General features: G+C 40.0%; 1 protein-coding gene across 3 annotated transcripts in view; it reads right to left on the bottom strand.

Moving 5' to 3' along the window:
* FAF2 (Fas associated factor family member 2) overlaps positions 1–16,066 on the bottom strand; it is a 63,774-nt gene extending 47,708 nt beyond the window's left edge. The window contains exons 1-2 of one of the 3 annotated variants that reach the window (XM_047731522.1): positions 15,951–16,014; positions 11,808–11,919 (exon numbers count right to left, since the gene is read on the bottom strand). In XM_047731522.1, the coding sequence (XP_047587478.1) occupies positions 11,808–11,834 (27 nt within the window). In that variant the 5' untranslated portion in view covers positions 11,835–11,919; positions 15,951–16,014. Of the gene's footprint in view, positions 1–11,807; positions 11,920–15,950 lie in introns of those variants that run through there. The other 2 variants (XM_047731521.1, XM_047731523.1) reach the window with 2 other exon arrangements.
* Between the last annotated feature and the right edge of the window lie 213 nt (positions 16,067–16,279).

Raw genomic sequence — 16,279 nt, 5'->3', positions numbered from 1 at the left:
AAAAGACAAACAGAGGGGCGCCTGGATGACACAGCCATTTAAGCATCCGACTCTTAGTTTCAGCTCAGGTCATGATCTCAGGGTTGTGAGATCGAGCCCTGCACTGGGCTCCTCACTCAGTGCTGAATCTGCTTGAAATACTCTCTCTCCCTCTGCCCCTCCCACTCATGTCTATGTGCACATGCATGTGCTCTGTCTCTCTAAAATAAATAAAATCTAAAATAAATAAATCTTAAAAAAAAAGACAAATACTGTATGATTCTACTTATAACAGGTATCTAGAGCAAACTCATACAGATAAAATAGCGGATGCCAGAAGCTACAGGAAGGGGAAAAGAGGGAGTTATTGTTTAATGGGTACAGGAGTTCTCCTCAATCTGAGATTTTCAGTTACCCACAGTCAACTGCCATCTGGAAGCAGATGATCCTCCTTCCGATGTGTCATCAGAAGGTTATTAGTAGCCTAATGCAACATCACAATGCCTACATCACTGACTTCATCTTATCATGTACACATTTTATCATCTCACATCATCATAAGTACAGTACAATAAGGTATTTTGAGAGAGATCATACTCACAAAACTTTTATTATAACAGTTATAATTATTCTATTTTATTATTGTTGTTAATCTCTTAGGTGCCTAATTTGTAAATTAAACTTTATCACAGGTATGTACATGTAAGAAAAACATAGTATATGTAGGGTTTGGCACTACCTGTAGTTTCAGGCATCCACTGGGGGTCTTGCAATGTATCCCGGGGGGACTACTGTATAGTTTTAGTTTTATAAGATGAAAAAACTTACAGCCGTTTTCAACCTTTCCTAATGTGACTGCACTACTCAGGATCAAGCAGAAAAGTTGGTTAGGGAGATATGAAGATATTATTTTCCTCTTCACAAGAAACATTACAAGGCATCAAACTTTACCAATTTTCCAAAAGTCATCTGAGAGTCTGGCCTTCCCTGTTTCCTCCCCACTCTCCAGTAACAATTCTGCCACTATTTATATGTTTCAAAAATAGCTTGAAATCACATTTCTAGAACTTGCCATGCATAAGGTATGTTTGTGTATATAAACATAATCTAATGTCAAGTCTCACAAAATGTTAATAATTTATCACTTTTCAATTTCAAAACACAGAATGTTCTAGGATTTAGATTCAACTCCTAAGAATCTATGAGCCAAGGCACTGTAATATGTGTTTTGTTTTGTTTTTTGTTTTTTGTTTTTTTAGATTTTTATGTATTTATTTGGCAGAGAGAGCACGATCACAAGTAGGCAGAGCAGCAGGCAGAGGGAAGGGAGAAGCAGGCTCCCTGCTGAGCAGAGAGCCTGATGTGGGACTTGATCCCAGGACCGAGACTATGATCTGAGCCGAAAGCAGATGCTTAACCGACTAAGCCACCCAGGCTACCCAGCTTTCTTACTGATTCTTAAAACAACCTTGTAAAGTTAGAAATATCAGTCACTTTGCAGATGTGGAAACTAAGGCCTAAGATTAACTGCCATACAGATCTCAAATGGCCAAGTCCTAACATGAAGCTCTTTCCCCTTTACCATGCTGCAAAGATGAGAATATGACTAACTGGATTTGTTTTCCCCTTTCTCCTAAAAATGGAATACCTAATACTGTTGGAAATACTTCAATAAAAGGGAGGGAGAAAGAAAAAAATATCAAGAACAATTGGAACAAAACCCCTCTGGTTAAATGAAATTTCTGGTGAATTACTCAACTCATTCAAAAAATATTAATTCAGCAACTGTCCTGCAGTAAGTACATCAAAGAAAGCAAAGTCCCAATCCCCAGTAATTCTGTGGAGTAAAATGACATATACATGACTGTATTGACAACACACCAGTGGTAAAATAATCCTGAAGTCTTTCAGAGGACTAGGGGAAAATGCAAAGGAAGACACAAAGTTCCAAACTGAAAATTAGCAGAAGATAGTGTTTCAGAGCAAGGGAGGATTAAGTATGGAGGCACAGAGGCATGAAAAAGAATGTTACATTAGGGGAACTAGAAAGTCTACAAAGTATCATTGGAAAAGAAAGGGAAAGGATATGGGGCAGCTTAGTTGGCTCAATGGGTAAAGCATGCAACTCTTGATCTCAGGGTTGTAAATTCAAGTCCTGCATTCAGTGTAGAGATTACTTAAAATCTTTTAGGGGTGCCTGGGTGGCTCAGTGGGTTAAGCCTCTGCCTTCAGCTCAGGTCATGGTCTCTCTGTGATCTCTCTCTATCAAAAAAAGATTTTATTTTATTTATTTATTTATTTATTATTTTTTAAGATTTTATTTATTTGACAGAGAGAGATCACAAGTAGGCAGGCAGAGAGAGAGGAGGGGAAGTGGGCTACCTGCTGAGCAGAGAGCCTGATGCGGGACTCGATCCTAGGACCCTGAGATCATGACCTGAGCTGAAGGCAGAGGATTAACCCACTGAGTCACCCAGATGCCCCAATAAATAAAATCTTTTAAAAAGGAGGGGGGAAGGGTAGAATTATTGGGTTGGACAGTAAAGTATGGGTCAGCTCAGGAGATTTAAAGATTTATGCAGGGCGCCTGGGTGGCTCAGTCGTTGGGCGTCCGCCTTTGGCTCACACCCAGGGTCCTGGGATGGAGACCCACGTCAGGCTCCCTGCTCAGTGGGAAACCTGCTTCTCCCATCCTAGTGTTCCCTCTCTGTGTTGCTCTTTATCAAATAAATAGAATCTTAAAAAAAAATGACTTATGCAGTTCTGATCAATGCAAAGCAAATAAAAAAGTCTTAAGAGAGTGACTGAAATGTTTGTTAAAAAATTGTTCTGGAAAAAGTAGGAAAGCTGAAGTTGAAAAGGAGATCTGAAACTAAGGGCACCAATATAAGGTTACTGAAATATCCAAAGGAAAAATGAAGTGTAAACTAGGGTAGAGGCAATGCATTTAGATTAGAGGGTTAACTGAGGATAATGGATTTTTTTGTTTGACTTCTCTTGTAACTTTTTTTTTAGTACTTCATTCCCTTTATTTATTTATTCTGGAGAATAGCTGACACACAATGTAACATTAGTTTCAGGTACATAGCATAGTGATTCAACAAGTCTATACATTCTCCTATGCTCACCACAAGTGTAGCTACCATCCATCACCATACTACCATACAAGAGTACAATTCTAATGACTATATTCCCTATGCTGTAGTTTTGATCTCTGTGATATTTCTTTAATTTCAATAGGTCAAACCCTTACAACTATTAATTCAAAATAGATCAGACTTTATATGTAAGACAAAGGTACAAATATGACACCAAGTGCACAAGCAACAAAAGTTAAATAAATTAGGTTTCATCAAAATTTAAAACTTCAATAAACACCATCAAGAGAGTGAAGACAACCCACAGAATGGGAGAGTATTTTTGCCAATGATATATCTGATAAAGGACTTGTATCAGAATATATAAAGAACTCTTACAATCCAATAAGACATGTAACCTAATTTAAAAAATGGGCAAAGAACTTGGAATAGATGTTTCTCCAAAGAAGACTGACAAATGGCTAATAAACATATGGAAAACACTTAACATCATTTTAGTCATTAGGGAAATGTAAATCAAAATGAGATACCACTTCACTCTTAACAGGATGGCTACAAAGATGGATGATAAATGTTAGTGAGCGTGCTCGCTTTGGCAGAACAGATAATAAAACAAATGTTAATGGGGATATGAAGAAACTGGAACACTCACATACTACTGGTGGGGAAAATGATGTAGTTGCTTAGGAAAAACAATTTGGCAATTTCTCAAAAAGTTTTAAACAGAGTTACCTTTTATTTTTTGGGGTTTTTTTTTAAGATTTTATTTATTTATTTGACAGAGAGAGAGAGATCACAAGTAGGCAGAGAGGCAGGCAGAGAGAGGAAAAGGCAGAGAGAGAAAGATAGGCTCCCCGCTGAGCAGAGAGCCTGATGTGGGGCTCGATCCCAGGACCCTGAAACCGTGACCTGAGCCAAAGGCAGAGGCTTAACCCACTGAGCCACCCAGGTGCCCCCAGAGTTACCTTTTATTTTTTTTTTTAAGATTTTATTTATTTATTTGACAGACAGAGATCACAAGTAGGCAGAGAGGCAGGCAGAGAGAGAGAGGAAGGGAAGCAGGCTCCCTGTTGAGCAGAGAGCCCGATGCAGGGCTTGATCCCAGGACCCTGGGATCATGACCTGAGCTGAAGGCAGAGGCTTTAACCCACTAGCCACCCAGGTGCCCCCAGAGTTACCTTTTAAACAGATATTCTACTACTAGGAGAAATGAAAACATGTCCACACAAAATTCTGTATACAAATACTCATAGAAGCATTAATAATAATAGCTTTAAAGTGGAAGCAATCCAAAAGCCCAATGAATCGATAAAACAAAATGTGGTTTACTCACACAATGGAATATTATTCGGCCATAAAAAGGAATGAAGGACTGATAAAAGCTACAACATGAGATGCCTGGGTGGCTCAGTCGGTTAAGCTACTGCCTTTGGCTCAGGTCATGATCCCAGGGTTCTGGGATCGAGTCCCACATCAGGCTCCTTGCTCGGCAGGGAGCCGGCTTCTCTCTCCGCCTCTGCCTGCCACTCTGCCTGTTTGTGCACTTGCTCGCTCTCTCTCTCTCTCTCCCTCTGACAAATAAATAAATAAATAAAATCTTAAAAAAAAAAAAAGCTACAACATGGATGAATCTCGTGACTGTTAATAGGCACAGTTTTCTGGCGGGTATGATAAAAATGATTGAGAAGTAAATACTGGTAATGGTTGCACAACTCTGTAAATATACTAAAAATCACTGAACTGTGTATTTTAAAAGGGTTAATTTATGGTATGTGAATTATTGCTCAATAAAATTGTTATTAAAAAAAAAAGAGCCCAAGAGACCAAATTAGAAAACTATTAGTAATGATCAGAAAACACAAGAAATTAGATAAAAGAACCAAAAACTTAAGATAAATGTGCAAAATTCAACAGCATTTCTATTAGTAACCATTTAGAATAAAGAAATGTTCTATTCACAAGGATGACCAAAACTATAAAATACCTATGAATAAATTTAATAAGGAACATACAAAATCTAGATGAAGAAATTTACAAAAAACATTTTAAAGGATATGTGACACATCTGAATAAAGAGATGTACCCGTTCCTGAATGTCAACCAGTTCCAAATTAATATACACATTTTAGGCCATTCCAATAATCCGGCAACAGCACAAAATGACTCTTAAATGCATATAAAGGGGAACCTGGGTGGCACAGTCAGTTAAGCATCCAGACTCCTGATTTTGGCTCAGGTCCTGATCTCAGGGTCATGAGATCGAGTCCCATGTCTGGCTCCACGTTTAGCCCAGAGTCTACTTAAGACTCTCTCTATCCCTCCCCCTTTGCCCCCTCCATGTGCTCTCTCTAAAAATAAGTAAATCTTAAAAAAAAAAAAAAAGTATATAAAAAACCTTGTAAGAATTACCAATAATTTGTCAAAAAATAAATAAATAGGAAGGAATCCTATCCTATCAGATATTAAAACTTACTGTAAAGCCCACTGTTATTAATCCAGTAATGGTACCAGCAGACAAATTAGTGAAACAGAATACAGTATAATAAAGAAGACTTCTCACAGTGGGGGAAGGGATGGATTATTCAGCTAACCTATAATCTCTAGTGGAAGAAAGTGAAGTTAGGTTCTTATATATACAAAAAATAAAGTTCCACATGGATTAAAGATCTGATTTTAAAAAGAAAACCATGAAACATTTTGAAGAAAGCAAAAGAGAACATTTGTATAACTTCATTAAGTGCAAGCATTCTTAAAAAGAACTGAAAACCCAAAAGCCATAAGGAAAAGAAACGTCAACTTGATAACAATTTAAACAAATGTAAAGATAACAAAATAAAAGATGAAAGAGATCATGAAAAATATTTGCAGTATGTGACCAATATCCCTTTTTATATAAAGAACTACAAACTGATAATAAAATGTCAAATAATCCAACAGTAAATGAACAAAGGATAGGCAGGCAATTTACACAATAACTGTAAATAGCCAGAAGAAGCTCAATCTAGGGGTGCCTGTGTGGCTCAGTGGGTTAAAGCCTCTGCCTTCGGCTCAGGTCATGATCCCAGAGTCCTGGGATCAAGCCCCGCATCAGGCTCTCTGCTCAGCAGGAAGCCTGCTTCCCCCTCTCTCTCTGCCTGGCTCTCTGCCTACTTGTGATCTCTGCCTGTCAAATAAATAAATAAATAAATAAATAAATAATCTTTACAAAATTAAAAAAAAAAAAAGCTCAATCTATCAATAATCAGAAGTTTATGGAATGGGATTCAATCTTCAAATAAGCATTTTTACTCTACAAACCTCCCATACACCCAGGGACACTGACATTATCTCTTAAAAAATAGAGACTGGAGGACACCTGGGTGGCTCAGGCCGTTAAGTGTCAGCCTTCGGCTCAGGTCATGATCTTAGGTCCTAGGATTGAGTCCTATATCAGGCTCCTTTCTCAGTGGGGAGCCTGCTTCTCCCTCTGCCTGCTGCTTCCCCTGCTTCTGCTCTGACAAATAAATAAAATCTTTAAAAAAAAAAAAAAAAAAGGAGGCCAAAAAAGCCAATCCCTGTCCCTGAAGTTCCTTATTCTCTCCTACTTTTCCTATTAGAAATAGCTTAAAACAAGTGTTTGCATTAGTCATTTAAACTTGACTGAAAACCAAAACCAAACTACCAACCAACGCTGGCAAGGGTATGGGGAAACAGGTCCTCTCAACTCTCTGGAAAACAGTCTGACAGGAGCTATCAAAATGTACAAAGTACATTTGTTTTGAACCAGTAGCACCAGGATTCTGTTCTACAGAAATAAAAGGTCTGCTTATACCACCAATATCCCCTATATCCATAACTATGTCTCCGAACATTTCCTTCACTTTCATTGTCTAACTGAAACCTGGCTTTTCTCTGAAGATACTTCTTCCTCTGAAGTCTTCTATTATTTTCTCTCAGATCTGTAAGTATGGAAGTGAGAGAACTGTCCTCTTTATTCATTTCCACTTTTGAGATTCTTCTTTCTTTCTGCTTAACAAGTCCACTTTTATCCTGAGTGATGATATCCAGAATTAGAACCATACTTTTGACTTGCTTTGCTGTGTTTGCTTTCTTAAAACTACCACAGAGCAAGGGTTAAGTGGCTGACTCTTGATATCAGCTCATGATCTCAGGGTGATGGGATCGAGCCCCACGTCCGGCCCTGCACTCAGTTTGGAGTCTGCCTGAGCTTCTCTCTCCATCTCCCTCTACCCCTCCCACCACTGCACAAAAACTCTCTCTCAGATAAAGAAATCTTAAGAAAAACAAAAACGGGGCGCCTGGGTGGCTCAGTGGGTTAAAGCCTCTGCCTTCGGCTCAGGTCATGATCTCAGGGTCCTGGGGTCAAGCCCCGCATCGGGCTCTCTGCTCAGCGGGGAGCCTGCTTCCTCCTCTCTCTCTTCCTGCCTCTCTGCCTATTTGTGATCTCTGTCTGTCAAATAAATAAATAAAATCTTAAAAAAACAAAAAAACAAAAACAAAAACAAAAAAAACCCCTACCACATATAGCTATTGTTATTGGTCCTAGTCACTTACCTGTAGTTAAAAATAAATCAATACCTAATGCTGGAGAGGCAGTGCTAGGAAAGAGGAGGAAAGAATCCAGAGTTCTGGATTCAAATCTAAGCTTGTTGCTACAAATCTTAGGTAAATTAAGTACTGATCATAGTTTACTCACCAATATCAGAACCTACACCATTTATTTTTTGAGAGTAATCAATAACACAATGAATCTACAGCACTGTGGACAGAATACAGTAAACACCTGAACAACATGGAAGTGAGGAGCACTGAGCTCCATAAAGTTGAAAATCAAGTATGACTTTTGACTCCCCAAACTTATCTACTAATAGCTTACTGTTGAACAGAAGCCTTATTGATAACACAGTTGGTTAACATGTTTTCTGTATGTCTGTATTATATACTGTATTCTTACAATAAAGTAAGCTAGCGGAGGCAAATGTTATTAAGAAAATGGTAAGAGAAAATATATTTACAGTGCTGTATTTATTGGGGAAAAAAACCACTTACAAGTTCAAACCCATGTTGTTCAAGGGTCAACTGTAAATGCTCAATAAATGTTTAAGTGACCTCATAATATCAAAAATACCTTCAAATCTTCAATATTTCTTTATGTATTCTTTCTCTACAGATGACTTCAAACAGTTTCAGGGCTTTAAATATTATCTACATACAGATGATTTCCAAATTTATATAGCTAGCCTAGATTATTCTCCTGCCCTCAGTATTAGTATATACGTTAGACATCTTCACTTGGATGTCTAACAGAAACCTCAAACTTTACATGACCAAAACTGAGTTACTCATCTCACCCCCACACCCAAACGTGGTCCTCCCATAGCCCTCCTTATCCCAGTTAATGACTCTTCCATTTCTAGTTACTTAGGTCAAAAAGCTGAGATATCCTTACTTTCTTCCTTTCTCTCTCCATTCACATACAACCCCTTAGGAAAATCCCATCTACTTTATCTTCAAAATATATTCAGAATCCAACTACTCCTCATGATTACTTTCCTACTTCATCCTGGTTCAAGCAGTCTTGCATCACTGCAAAGATCTCCTAACTGGTCTCCCTACTCCTCCCTTACCTTCCTTGAGGGTATCCTCAAGAAAACAGCCAGAGTGACCCTAATAAATCATAACAGTCATCACTCAAAATCCACCTTGCTTCAGAGTTAAAGCCAAAATCCTTACAATAGCCTACAAGGCCATTTGTGAATTAGCACTGCCTTTAACTCTCTAACCTGTCTCCTACTACTTTCTTCCTTCCTCCCTCCCTCCCTTGGTACTAGCCACACTGTCCTCCTTGCCATTCCTGGACAAGGTCCCTTGATGCCATGCTTTAGGACTCTTAAATGCTTTATTCCCTCTATCTGGAATCCTCTTCTCCTAAGCACTCACATGATTTCTTTAGTACTTAACCTTTAGGTTTTCACATAACTGATACACTCTCATTGAGGCCTTTCCTTGATAATCCTATTTAAAATTAAACACTCCACTACCCCACTCCCCAGGCCCTTGGGTGGCTCAATTGATTAAGTTGATTAAGTGGCCAGCTCTTGATTTCAGCTCAGGTCATGATCTCAGGGTCCTGGGATGGAGCCCCAACTCTGGCTCCAGGTTCAGCAGGGAGTCAATGCTTAAGTTTCTCTCTCTCTCTCCCTCTATCCCTCCCCTGCTCAGGCAGCGTGATCTCTACCTCTCTCCCTCCCTCTTTCTAAAATAAATAAATCTTTTTTAAAAAAGATTTTATTTATTTAAGAGATAGTGAGAGATATCACAGAAGGAGAGAGAGAAGCAGACTCACCTTGAGCTAGGAGCCTGATGCGGGGCTCGATCCCAGAACCCTGAGATCATGACCTAAGCCCAAAGCAGACGCTTAAATGACTGAGCCTCCAAGGTGCCCAATAAATAAATCTTTAAAAAAAAAAAGTTAGGGGCGCCTGGGTGGCTCAGTGGGTTGGGCCACTGCCTTCAGCTCGGGCCATGATCTCAGGGTCCTGGGATCGAGTCCCGCGTCGGGCTCTCTGCTCAGCAGGGAGCCTGCTTCTCTCTCTCTCTCTCTCTCTCTCTCTCTCTCTCTCTGCCTGCCTCTCTGTCTACTTGTGATCTCTCTCTGTCAAATAAACAAATAAAATCTTTAAAAAAAAAAGTTAAACACCCCCCCATAGCATTTATCGCCATCTAACATAGCCTATATTCATTCCATTTATTTAGACTCTTTGTCTCTCCCACTAGAATGTTAGCTCCACAAGGGTAGGAACTATATTTAATATTCCCTTATATCCTCTGCCTAAAACTATACTAGCACATAACAGGTCCTAAAAAAAAGTTTATTGAGAATGGGATAAATGTTTGTGGACAAGGATATTCACTGTGACATTAGCTATATGAAACCAAAAAATGAAAACAACCCGATTGTCCCTCAATTTTTTAAAAACCAAAAAGTAATAACTACAATAATGTTTAACATTCAAGCACTTAATATTTGCCAGGGCTTTATATATATTAACATTAATTACTGAAACAACACCTTGTAGTAGGTAATACAGTAACTGCACACATGAAGAAACTAAAGTAGAAAGGCTAAGTAACTTGCCCAAGGTGACAAAGTTATTAACTGGAGAAGCTTGGATTCAAAACTAGGCTGTCTTACTTCACAACCAGTCTTCATGACAACTTACTATGCTATGCTAACTTTAATAATTATACAATCCTACCTCTATTAAGACAGAGACAGCAGAAGCTCTTATCCAATGAAAATAAGATTTACTAGTTAATTAATTTAAAAAGTCACTTAAAGTGAGGAATAAAAACATTTCATATACATATGTTTCATTTAAAACATAAAGCATACACATTATGCAGCAATTTTTTGATGAAAGCCTACCCTTTTCTTAAGGGCATGGGTCCACCAGCATTCTATGGAGTCTTTCTAGCATAAACCATATCCATAAGACACTGATTTAATTTCTTGGGAGTGGAAGAACTCCAAACACTTGACAAGAATTAAGTGCACAATACTGAATCTCAATGATTTTTTTCCAAAGTTATCTATATACCTATCTTGCCCACACCTAACTGAACAATATTCTAGCAACTTGACCCTATAGATCTTTCCCAAAGCATTTACTTTAGCTTTCAGATAAAAAAAAAAAAAAACAACCTCTTACACTGATGCTTAAATTGTTTATGAATTATATTTTTATGACAAATATAACCAGCACACAATGATTTGGGAGCAAATACTGACTTTTGCGGTGCCTGGATGGTTCAGTTGGCTAAGCATCTGCCTTCGGCTCAGGTCATGATCCTGGGGTCCCGGGATTGAGCCCCATGTGGGGCTCCCTGCTCAGTAGGGAGCCTGCTTCTCCCTCTCCCTCTGTTGCTCCCCCTGCCTGCATGTGCTCGCACGCTCTTTCTCTCTCTCTCTCATAAATAAATAAATAAAATCTTGAAAAATTTTTAAAAAATAAAACTGACTTTTGTCAAGAGTACAACTCCACTAGTGAAAGCAAAACTACTTGGACATATTACAGAGTAGATCTTAGGAAATAGAAGCATCTGCTCCAACTAATCAGTCAAGTGAAGGGTAAGAGGGCTTATACATTAAGTATGTGTATCTGTATATGCAGAAGAAAAAAGTATACAAAGACACACAACAAACTGGGAATGAGGAAAGGAGAATAAGATTAAATTTAATTACACTTTTATGATTTTATGTTACTGACTTCCATAAAGTATGCATTACTTGGCAGTTTTTGGGGTTTTTTTTTTTTACGTAAAAAAACACAAAAAACACTGTGAATTAAGTAATAGTATCCCCATTTTATAGGGGAGGATTCAAGAAAGTGGGAACATGCCCAAGGTCACAGGACTCAAGAGAAGCTAAGCTGAAAGGCTAATTCAGGTTTGCCCCAAGTTTCAAAGCTCATGGTTTTCCTACAGTACGAAGTTCTTGGTCAAAAACTTCACACAGATCACTCTGATTTTTTTGTAAATACATGAACAAAGAGCATTGTGTTATTCTTTCTCTTTTAGGTAATAAAAGAGTCAGATGAAGCAAAGAGATTTTCCAAGTGAATTATAAGCTTGATTCTACAGGCCAGAGTTCAGGCTTAACTTTCTATAATTTAAAAGAACAAAGATCATACACCCTAAAATTCATTTAAAAGAAAAGAAATTTCTTACACCTGTACAAAAGTAGAAAGGGATCATTTCTTCCTCCACTGGCCATGCATATAGCTCCTTTAGCCCCTTCTCTCTGTCCTTGTCATCTTTCTCCAGGGGTTCAAACAGCAACCTAGAAGCAGTAAACCAAGGCACTAGGGGAGTCTGTTATATTTGGAAATTTGAGAAAATGGATTTCTGTAAAAGTAACCTTACCCATATCTGCATTAATTCTTTCTTTTTTAAAGATTTTATTTATTTACTTGAGTGAGAAAGAAAGAGTGAGAGAGAAAGCATGAGTGGGGGAGAGGGGCCAAAGGAGAGAGAGAAGCAGACTTCCTGCTGAGCAAGAAGCTTGATGTGGGGCTCAATCCAAGGACCCTGGGACCATGACTTGAGCTGAAGGCAGACACAACCAACTGAGCCACCTAGGCATCCCCCTGCATTAACTTTTTTTCCTTAAAGATTTTACCTACTTATTTGTCAGAGAGGGAGCACATTCGCGCACAAGCAGGGGGAACGTCACGCAGAGGGAGAAGCAAGCTCCCCACTGAGCAAGGAGCTCAAAGCAGGACTCCATCCCAGGACCTTGGGATCATAACCTGAGCTGAAGGCAGACACTTAAGCGACTGAGCCACCAAGGCGTCCCTGCATTAACTCTTAAGACCTATTCTCCCCCATTTGAAACAGCTTAAAACAAATGTGTGCATTTGCTATTCATACTCAATTGGTTCCAAAACAAACAGGAGAAAAGGATAACTAAAAAAAATCTTAGAAAACAGCAAATGGACTGGTAAGCGTGATAAATCTACTCTAGGGAGTTCCAGTCAAATCACATATCACAAAAAATGGGACAGAGGAAACCTAAGATTTCTAAACTATTTCACTTTTGCTAGTTTCAATGTATCAAATGAAGCAACATACTGAGAACTAGTTCCTAGCAGTATCGCCCAGTTCTGTCCCAACTCCTAGGGATATTCCAAGCACAGTATCGCCCAGTTCTGTCCCAACTCCTAGGGATATTCCAAGCACACACTCCATACAGTTAGTGAAGAAACCTGAAACCTAGTGTTATGTTACTCTCTAGTGGGAAAAAAACTCTGATGGCTCCCTACGTGTACAGATTAAAATTTAAACCATTCTGCACAGCTTTGAAAGGCCTCCAAAATCTGGCTCTAATTTACCTATCCAATCTTACTTTCCACTTCCAATTCTCTAAATCCATCACAACACTCCATACTATTCCATCTTCATACATTGCTCAGGCCATTTCCTCAGCTTTGAGCATCCTTCTGCCTACCACCTGCTGAAATTCTATTCCTCCTTCAAAACTAGCGAAGTACAGTGGGAAGAGCCGAGCCTTAAAGCCTGACCCAGACCCACACCCACCAGGTTTCTAAATATAATTCCATTCTCACTATTTAATAACTTAATGAACTTAGGCAAATACTTCAACAGATCTGTTTCACCACTTAAGAGTAGCTATATCATCTACGGCACTTTACAAGTCTACTGGGAGAATTAAGCGTAACAGTTACCAACCACCTATCAAGCACCATGCCTAAGGTATAGTAGATACTTAATAAATGGTTAACTCCTAGGTCATCCTTCTCTCTTCTCTCCTCTTCCCACTTCCATGGATACTCCTGTTTCTCCCTAAATTCCCACAGCACTTTGTTTACACCTTGAGCACTAATATACTGCAGGATACTCATTATTCACGTATGTATGTATCTTGCTTCTCCAATAGGTTATAGCTAAGATGGTTATGGTTATGGATTTCTAAATCTCTGCCACTTAACTAGTGTGAATTATTTGACCTCTCAGAACCTGTTTCATTAACAAAATGAATGAGAGTTAATTCCTTACAATGTTATTAAGAGGTTTAAAGGAGTTAAGGTACATTAAATACCTGGTATAATGCTTGACACCTAGTAAGTTTCAAAGAATTTTCAATGGCAACTGAATGGTGAACCTCATCCAGCAACTGCTTAAGGAACACATAAATGCAAAATGCATTTGCCTTGGTAAATCCAGTTTCATAAAGCAATCTGCTTTTTTGGTTTTTTTTTTTAAGTTCTACACCCAGTGTGGGGCCTGAACTCACAACCCTAAGATCAGGAGTCACATGCTCTACTGACTCAGTAGGCCAAGCATCCCTCACAAAGAAATCTTAACACAACTTTAACCTACCACTCACCCCTTACTGATAAAAATGTCCAATGAAGATAAAAGGAAGGTACCCATGACCTTTACCTCAGAAATACTACCACATATTCATGCCTTCCCAGTATCAGACTAAGTACATCATAACATATAACTCACATCACCTTGTAACACTTACTCTGGGAGCTTACCTTAAAGAGCTGTGTAAGGGGTAAAAAGGCCTGTCAAATTAAACAAACTCTGAAATAAGGGGTCTACCAGGGAGAGAAGGCTGGTTGTCTGATATTTATTCACTCTGATCCTAATTTGCTGTCTTCAATTTCTCTACTCACAACTCCAAACAAATGTCAACTGTTTCTATGATAGCACTTTTCCATTAATACACTTCCAACCCACTGCTCAATTTAAAGAAAAATTAACCTCAAATTATAGTGAAATCTAATCAAGGAAAGTGCAGAAAAGTGATAATTTGTTTAAAAAAAAAAAAAAAGACAGTACCACAACATTTGCATTCCACTCTCAGCTGTACACTGATATTTACACAGGTGGTACAGCACACAAGAGCTCAGGAAAAGTTCTGGAAAGATGGACCTGGCTTTAAATCTGCTACCACCACTTACTGGGTGTGTAACCTAAATATGTTACTTCTTAAGCTTCATATTCCTCATCTGTAAAATGGGGATTGTAACAGCATGAGTCTCATAGGGTTGTTGTATTAAATGCGATCATGTGGGGCACCTGGATGGCTCAGTGGATTAAGCCTCTGCCTTCGGCTCAGGTCATGATCTCAGGGTCCTGGGATCCAGCCCCACATTGGGCTCTCTGCTCCGCTGGGAGCCTGCTCCCCCCCCCCCCCCACCTACTTGTGATCTCTCTGTCAAATAAATAAATAAAATCTTTTAAAAAAAATTAAAAAATTAAAGCGATCATGTACACTATGTGTTTAGCCAAGTACTTACAACATTGTAAGTACTCAATAAATGGCATCCGAACTAGCAGTGCCTGAGCACTAAAGTTCTTAATAACGCTGAATTAATGAATGTTCTGTACACTTTATATTAGGAAATAAGTGTACCACTAACTTTAATTCTATCCTAAGTTAATGATTAATGGTAGCGATACTGCTTGGGAACAAACATTTCAGTTTACAAGCCCTTCATACATCCAAAAACTCATTTGATCTCCACAATATCCTTAGGGGGTAGACATTTTTAAAGAGAAGTATTTTAGAAATAAGGAAACTGGTATCCATTAGAGTAATAAACAGCCAAGGTTACCCACCCTAGTGGTCTCCTCCAACCATATTCTCCAACTCGGAAATAAGTGCTTAGTGCCAAAGTTCTTAACATGACAACCACCACCAAAAGGAGGCAGATTTCTGCAAGTTACCACCCACCTCAACAACTGTCAAGAACGTGAGTCCAGGAATAAGCCCAGGGTAAAAAAAAACCGTCAGACGCCACTAATGACACTTATAATTGTTGCATTGTTTCCTTATGTGGTGTCCTCCCACACCTTTAGGGTGGGGGCCAAGTCTGCCCCCTCCCCCACCACAGCGCCCAATACAGAACACCAGGCACCCAAGAGGCCATCAATAAATATTTGTAGAAATAGCATGGGATGCTGGTAGATTTTCCAGACACCCGAAACAAGGCCAGCTACGCGGTAGGGATTAAGCATCTCGGTAGGTCTAGAGTCGAAAGGCGGAGAGGGTCCGACGGGTAACCGGATTGGGAAGAATGGTTGAGGACGGGTGCCGCTAAAGGAAACCAGGGAAGCTGACCCGCTGAGGGGAGAGGAGAGGGCCGCAACCCTGACTAGGGGACCAACAGAGGCTCGGGGGCCGGGAGCAGCAGGGCAGTTGGCGTCTGGGGGGGGAGGGGGCTGCCGCTGGTCTGAGAAGAATCTCGGGCCCAATCTGAGGAGGGTTCTGGGCTCCTCCAGGGGCCCACTCCCCAGCCCGTGGAGGCATTTGCTGCACCGAGTACTCGCTGCTACCTGAAACTGCAGCAGCTTCTCTGTCTGCTCCTGGGTTAGATCCCGCTCCTCAGGCGCCGCCATTTTGCCGCCGCCTCTACGCTTCTGACCCGTCCGCACCGTCACCCGCCGGAAGTGACCTCAGCAGCAACCACGTCCGGTCTGAACGGCCGCCAGCGCGCAACTGCGTCTGCGCATGCTGGTGCACCCGGGCCCTGCTGGTGGTGACAGTTCCCGCCGTCAGAGGGCGCCACCCTCGGGCCAATCCCGAACACTTCCGGAAATTGCCGAGGGACTGTTGGCATCATCAGTCGCCCTCAGGGTTTAGGCGACAAATGGGTCTGCAGGGA

The sequence above is a fragment of the Lutra lutra genome, chromosome 5 (assembly GCF_902655055.1).
Source record: "Lutra lutra chromosome 5, mLutLut1.2, whole genome shotgun sequence".
Taxonomy (NCBI): domain Eukaryota; kingdom Metazoa; phylum Chordata; class Mammalia; order Carnivora; family Mustelidae; genus Lutra; species Lutra lutra.
The sequence above is the reverse complement of the archived record's forward strand: the minus strand, read 5'-3'. Positions and strand labels throughout refer to the sequence as shown.